This window comes from Pongo abelii, chromosome 20 (genome assembly GCF_028885655.2).
Source record: "Pongo abelii isolate AG06213 chromosome 20, NHGRI_mPonAbe1-v2.0_pri, whole genome shotgun sequence".
Classification (NCBI taxonomy): domain Eukaryota; kingdom Metazoa; phylum Chordata; class Mammalia; order Primates; family Hominidae; genus Pongo; species Pongo abelii.
The window spans coordinates 41005749-41013428 of NC_072005.2; the positions used below are offsets into that span (position 1 = coordinate 41005749).

A 7680-nucleotide genomic window follows, 5' to 3' on the forward strand; every position below is an offset into this window, starting at 1 on the left:
TGAAAATAAATTAATGTAACACACCATAGTAAAAGAATAAATTTTATTCATTTATTTTAAAGATGGGGTCTCACTCTGTCACCCAGGTGAGATCGCAGCTCACTGCAGCCTCAAACTCCTGGGCTCAAGCAATCCTCCTGCCTTGGCCTCCCAGAGTGTTGGGATTACAGATGTGAGCCGTTGCACCCGCCCCTGTAAAAGAAGACACTTTTTTTTTTTTTTTTTTTTTGAGCTGGAGTCTCACTCTGTCACCCAGGCTGGAGTGAAAGACTAATTTCCGGGCGGGCGCGGTGGCTCACGCCTGTAATCCCAGCACTTTGGGAGGCCGAGGCAGGCAGATCACGAGGTCAGGAGATCAAGACCATCCTGGCTAACACGGTGAAACCCCGTCTCTACTAAAAAATACAAAAAAATCAGCCAGGCATGGTGGCAGGTGCCTGTAGTCCCAGCTACTCGGGAGGCTGAGGCAGGAGAATGGCGTGAACCCAGGAGGCGGAGCTTGCAGTGAGCCGAGATCACGCCACTGCACTCCAGCCTGGGCGACAGAGCAAGACTCTGTCTCAAAAAAAGAAAAAGAAAAGAAAAGAAAGACTAAATTCTTTCTGGCTAAGATAGGGAACCAAACAAGAATGTTCATTCTCAACACTTCTATTCAACAGTATAGTGGAGGTCCTAGCCAGTACAATTAGTCAATAAAAAGAAATAAAAGGCATCCGGGTTGGAAAGGAAGAAGAAAAAACTGTTTTGATCCACCGTTGACTTAAATTTGCCTGTAGAAAATTCTAATGAATCCACAAATAACTACTAGAAGAAATGAGTCCAGCAATGTTGCACAAGATCAATATCCAAAAATCAATTGTATGTCAATAAGCTAGCAATGAACAATCAAAAAATGAAATTAATAAAATGAATTCACTCCCAATAGGATCAAAAAGAATAATAAATTCGGGCTAGGCGCGGTGACTTATGCCTGTAATCCCAGCACTTTGTTAGGCCGAGGCAGGCAGATCATCTGAAGTCAGGACTTCAAGACGAGTTTGGGCAACATGGTGAAACCCTGTCTCTACTAAAAAAAATACAAAAATCAGCTGGGCATGGTGGCGGGTGCCTGTAATCCCAGCTACTTGGGAGGATGAGGCAGGAGAATTGCTTGAACCTGGGAAGTGAAGGTTGCAGTGAGCCACGATCGCACCACTGCACTCCAGCTTGGTAACAGAGAGAGACTCCATCTCAAAAAAAAAAGAAGAAATTCAATTTAAAAAAGGAATAAATTTAACAAAAATACAAGAGTTGTACAATAAAAACTATAAATCTTGGCTGGGCTTGGTGGCTCACGTCTGTAATCCTAGCACTTTGGGAGGCCGAGGTGGGCGGATCATGAGGTCAGGAGATCGAGAACATCCTGGCTAACACGGTGAAACCCCGTCTCTACTAAAAATACAAAAAAATTAGCCGGGCGCGGTGGCAGGTGCCTGTAGTCCCAGCTACTCGGGAGGCTGAGACAGGAGGATGGCATGAACCTGGGAGGCAGAGCTTGCAGTGAGCTGAGATAGCGCCACTGCACTCCAGCCTGGGCGACAGAGCGAGACTCTGCCTCAAAAAAACAAACAAACAAGCAAACAAACAAACTATAAATCATTCCTTTAAAAATTTAAAGATCTAAATAAATGGAGTGGCATCCTATGTTCATGGTTTGGAAAACTCAATATTAGCAAAATGGCAGTACTCCCCTAATTGACCTAAAGAGTCAATGCAATCTTTATCGAAACCTCAACTGGCTTGTTTTTTTGCAGAATTTGACAAGTTGATCCTAAAAGTCATGTGGAAATGAAAAGGATGCAGAATAACCTAGCAATGTTGAAAAAGTAAAATAAAGTTGGAGGACTTCCAATTACCAATTTCAAAATTTATTCCTGATTACAAAGCTATAGGAATAAAGACAGTGTGGTACCGGCATAAGGATGGACATATAGCTCAATGAAGCAAAATTGAGAGTCCAGAAATAACTTTCATATTTATGGTCAAGTGATTTTTGACAAAAGTGGCAAAACCATTCAATGTGAAAAGGAGATCCAACAAATGGTGCTAGGACAATTGGATCTCTCTTTTTTTTTTTTTTTTTTTGAGATGGAGCCTCACTCTGTCACCCAGGCTGGAGTGCAGTGGCATGATCAGAGCTCACTGCAACCTCTGCCTCCCGGGCTCAAGCGATTCTCCTGCCTCAGCATCCCAAGTAGCTTGGGGCTACAGGTACCCACCACCACGCCCGGCTAATTTTTGTATTTTTAGTAGAGACAGGTTTCACCATGTTGGCCAGGCCAATCTTGAACTCCTGGCCATTATTTTCAAATGATTCTCACATGCTCTGAACCCCACTCATTCATCATTATTATCTTTTTTTTTTCTTGAGACAAGGTCTCCCTCGTGTCCAGGCTGGAGTGGAGGGGTGCGACCATGACTCACCACAGCCTCAAATTCCTGAGCAAAAGCAAACCTCCCATCACACCCTCCCAAGCAGCTGAGAATACAGAAGCCTGCCCTCAGAGCCAGATATATATATATCTGGCTAAAATACATACATATATATATTTTTTTCTAGAGACATGGTCCCACTGTATTGATTGGGCTAGGTTTCAAACTCCTGGTCTCATGCGATCCTCTCCCCTCAGCCATTATCACCTTATAGAGTGCACATTTTGTGCCACGCACTGTTCAATACCACTTACATACATTAATTTAATCCTCACAATGAAATGAGAGAGAAATAACTATTATTCCCATTTTAAAGATGAGAAAACTGATACACAGAGAGGTTTTGATTGCACGAGGTGATATTGCTAGTTAGTGGCATGGTGGGGATCCAAACCTAGGTAGTCTAGTTCCAAGGTGTGTTTATTCAGCCCATGTTTACTGAGCACCTACTACTATGTGTTGGGCTCTGCTCTAGGTGTTAGAGCTATAGACAGTACAAATGAACTACCTCGCCCCCATTAAGACATCTCTCCTGGCTGGGCATGGTGGCTCATTCCTGTAATCCTAGCACTTTGGGAGGCCAAGGTGGGTGGATCACTTGAGGTGAGGAGTTCGACACCAGCCTGGCCAATGTGGTGAAACCCCATGTCTACTAAAAATACAAAAATAAGCCAGGCATGGTGGTGGGCACCTGTAATCCCAGCTACTCGGGAGGCTCAGGCAGGAAAATCACTTAGAACCTGGGAGGTGGAGGTTTCAGTGAGCCAAGATTGCACCATTGCACTCCACCCTGGGCAACAAGAGCAAAACTCCATCTCAAAAAAAAAAAGACATCTCTCCCATATCTCTCTCTTATTGAGACATGGTCTCTCTCACCTTTCCCACCAAAAATTAAAAAAAAAAAAAAACAAAACCCTTTCATCACTCAGCCCCCTCAAGTTATGAATCTGGTTTTCGGTTTTTAATTCCAGAGACAAAAAAGGGGGCAGAACATAGATCCATGCTACCATCTTGACAGAGTCTCCATTTCAGTTCCATATGCTCAAGTCCCTCCTATCTTTAAAACAAACAAGCAAAATCATCATTCTCACCCTTTTGCATCTACCCTAGTCCTGTCTTTCCTGGCTCTTCATAGGCAAACTTTTTTTTTTTTTGAGACGGAGTCTCACTCTGTCACCCAGGCTGGAGTGCAGTGGCACAGTCTTGGTTCACTGCAAACTCCACCTCCCGGGTTCAAGCAATTTTCTGCCTCAGCTTCCCAAGTAGCTGGGATTACAGGCACCTGCCACCACATCTGGCTAAATTTTGTATTTTCAGTAGAGTCGGGGTTTCACCATCTTGGCCAGGCGTGTCTTGAACTCCTGACCTCGTGATCCACCCACCTTGGCCTCCCAAAGTGCTGGGATTACAGGCATGAGCCACCGCACCCAGCCATAGGCAAAATTCTTGAAGCAAATATGTACACTGTCTCCAATTCCACACCTCACACTCAATCCATGGCTCTCTGAAACCAGGTATTGGCTTACAACATTCCAGAAACTGGAACCCATGTTCTTCTCAGCTGTGGCACTGCTCCCCTTACTCTTTCGCCTCCAAGCTCTTGGAAGAAATATCTACATTGTCTATACTACCCCTTTCTTGCTCACTGCCTGGATCTCTGCAGTATGGCCACTGCTTCTGCTGATCCTCTGATACTGCCCTTACCAAAGGAGCTAATTCATTCCCGCCTTCAGAGCTGGAGTACATGTCTCAGGGCTTGACACACTTGTCCATGTACTCGTTTCTAAGCTTGTCTTAGTTTGTTTGTTCCACCATCCAAGGGACTTGCCAGCAACCAATACACATGCTTCATCTCACCCAACCTTCACTTCTGTCTTCCCCCACCTCGGCACCCCATGTTCTGTTGTCCTGGAACATCCACTTGGTCCTTTGAAAGGCTCTGAATCAATTTCCTCCATGAAGAATATCCTGACTTCTGGATTGCATGTGTTGTCACTGTTCTTCTAACTACTTCTAGGTCCAGGACTGGTCTTACATACACAGGTTGTGTCTTGGACAAGCCATACTGAGGTCTACACTTGTGGACTGCACAGTGTCACCTCCCACCCACCCCCAGCTTCCTGAAAAGTGGCTCCTCAAACCCTCTACTCCCCTAGAACCACCAGCTAAATGAAGCATCAGCTAAAACCCCACAGTATTAGCATTCATTAAAAGCTCCTACCTGAATCAGCAATTACTATGGTATTTGAAAATGTTTTCTAATGATGCATAACAAATTCCCCACAGGTATTAACTCACAGTTCTGTAGGTCAGAATGGTTGCTTCTCTGCTCAGAATCTACCAAAGCTAAAATTAAGGTGTCAGCTGGGCTGGGTTCTCATGTGGCGCTCAGGATCCTCTTCCAAATGAATGTGATTACAGCAGGATTCACATCCTTGCTGTTGTAGTACTAAGGACCCCGTTTCCTTGCTGGCTGTCAGCTGGGAGCCATTCTCAGCCAGAGGCTGCCTGGATTCCTCCCTGCGTGGCCCCGGTGACATCTTCATGCCAGCAATGGAGACCTTTGCTTGCCTCCAATCCTCTCACACCTGAAACCTCTTTTGCCAGGAAGACTCAGTCCCTTTCAAGAACTCACCTCATTAGGTGAGGCCCCCAGAGGACATTCTCCCTAACTTAAAGTTAACTGATTTCAGACCCTACCTACGTCTGCAAGACGCCTTCCCAGCAGCATACAGACTAGTACTTGACTGAGTGACTGGAGAAGGAGTGTGTACACCAGGGAGCAGGAATCTTGGGGTCATCTCAGAGTTCTGCCTACCACATTGGGGATTTCCTGTTCCATCGTTCCATTAGGTTGTGTTCTACTTTAAGAAAGATCTTCCCCCTTTTCCCCTTCTTTCTCTATTCTTTCCTTTTTTCTTCCTGTCAGCATAAACCAAGGAATTCTTTTTTTTTTTTTTTTTAATCTTTTTTTCTTGAGATGGAGTCTCACTCTGTCACCCAGGCTGGAGTGTACGGTGTGATCTCGAATCACTGCAACCTCCGCCTCCCGGGTTCAAACGATTCTCCTGCCTCAGCCTCCCTAGTAGCTGGGATTACGGGCGCCCGCCACCACACCCGGTTAATTTTTGTATTTTTAGTAGAGACAGGGTTTCACCACGTTGGTCAGGCTAGTCTCGAACTCCTGACCGCAGGTAATCCGCCCGCCTTGGCCTCCCAAAGTGTTGGGATTACAGGCATGAGCCACTGCGCCCAGCCGGAATTCACTTTTAATTCAAGACTTTACAATCCACTTCTGACACTACTCATTTTCCTTCCCTCAGTAAATCTCTTACTCTTACTGGGCGTGTCTAGTTTCTCTCTTTCGCAACTCCTGGGAAACCCTCCTGACATCGCCCATCCGCGCAGCCTGCAGAGAGAGATCAGTGGGAGGAGGAGGAGCCAAGAGCCACCACTTAGGCTTCCAACCAATCCCTACCAGGGTGGGCGGAGCCCACTTCCTGATTGGCTGCACTCTCTGCGTCTTGGTGTGGGCAAGAACGGCGGGGCCACGCCCCCTAACTAGGCAGCCAATCAGGACGTGGGCTGCTGGTTTCTCCATTGTGAAGCTTCAGCGTTTGATGGTTTGTGTCCTGGGAGTCTGGTTAGTACCAGGGGAAGCCTAGTGGGTCTGGCGCTCCGTTTTCAAGACACTCGGAGTCCGTATTTGTCTGAGGGGAAAGGTCATGGACCTGAAACCACCTCCTGCCACCCAGCCTGCTCCCAACGCGCTAGCTACCCCAGGCGCCTCCCCTACCACAGATGATCCAGATGCTTCAGCTGCCCCAGGTTCTCCCACTACCACAGGTGGTCCAGGTGCCCCAGCTGAGGTGCCCAAAGAGCCGCAACAGCCTACACAGACACCAGAGGAATTAGCATTTTACGCCCCAAACCACCTATGTTTGACCATCTTTGGTATACTTTTATTCCCTCCATTGGGATTGGCAGCTTTGTACTTCTCTCACCAGGTAAAATAATGCCCAAGTCATAGCCCTTGTCCTTTTTTTTTTTTTTTTCTTTTTGAGACCCAGTCTCAGTCTGTCCCCAGGCTGGAGTGCAGTGGTGCAATCTCGGCTCACTGCAATCTCTGCCTTCCCGGTTCCAGCGATTCTCCTGCCTCAGCCTCCTGAGTAGCTGGGATTACAGACATGGGCCACAGCGCCCGGCTCATTTTTGTATTTTTAGTAGAGACGGGGTTTCACCATGCTGGCCAGGCTGGTCTCGAGCTCCTGACCTTGTGATCCGCCCGCCTTGGCCTCCCAAAGTGCTGGCATTACAGGCGTGAGCCACTGCGCCCAGCCTACCGTGTCCTCCATTTGGCCCCTGCATCTGCTCCGTCCTGAGACCTGCATAGGGGCTTTCCCTCAGTGACTGCGGGTCTCCAACCGTTCTCCCCAGGGTCCCTGGATACAGAAACCCACATCTATGCTTCCGCCCCTACAGACTATGAAGGCCAACCAGAACAGCAAATGGGAAGAGGCTTACATCAACTCAGGCCGAACTGGTTGGTTTGGTGCATTCGCGGTAATGATCGGCTTAGGCATCATTTATGGCTTGGTCCTATATTAATGAAGGCTAGGCATAGCAACCCAGGGGTCCGCTCCCCAACCGAGCCACTCACCAAAACACTAACCAGCCAAGTCAGCCATCAGGCAAGAAATTCAACCGCTGAGACATCTAGCCAAGAAATCCTCCAACCAAGGAACTCAACATTCAAGAAACCCACCAACCCGGGAACACCCAGACCATCTGCCTGTGCTACTTCAACTCACTCAGCTCCAGAGCTGTCTTCATCCACCCTAGGGGCCCACACTTCATGCCCTAGATCCCTTTAGCTCCTTGAACTGGGCTGTTCTTTCAGAGGAATCTTTAAACCAAAAAACTGGAATAGAATGTTTTGGTTTCCTGTGGTGTGTGTGTATGTGTGTGTGTCAACATGCCCATGATTGTTTTCTGGGTCGGTGGTCAGTATCTGTCTTTCCCTGGAGCTGTTTCCTAGACTGTGAAAATCAGAATGTCCCAATGGGGGAGCCCACAGACATAGAAATCAGGCAGATGTGAGTTAAAAACTTACCTCTGACACTGAAAAACTGTATAGCCCTGAACAGATACTTTTCTTTAGCATAGTTCCTTTGTCTCTAAAGCAGGCATAATTGCCAATGTGGGGAT

General features: G+C 47.1%; 1 protein-coding gene across 2 annotated transcripts; it reads left to right on the top strand.

Moving 5' to 3' along the window:
• The first annotated feature begins 6060 nt into the window (after positions 1–6060).
• PMIS2 (PMIS2 transmembrane protein) lies at positions 6061–7404 on the top strand. Of its 2 annotated transcripts, none has more exons than XM_054540146.1 (2): positions 6061–6479; positions 6910–7404. In XM_054540146.1, exons 1-2 carry the CDS (start codon positions 6198–6200, stop codon positions 7078–7080), a joined length of 453 nt encoding a protein of 150 aa, XP_054396121.1. In that variant the 5' UTR covers positions 6061–6197; the 3' UTR covers positions 7081–7404. The 2 variants fall into 2 exon arrangements, with proteins under 2 accessions (XP_054396121.1, XP_054396122.1); XM_054540147.1 differs by having other exon boundaries at positions 6089–6479; positions 6955–7404.
• Positions 7405–7680: the final 276 nt, after the last annotated feature.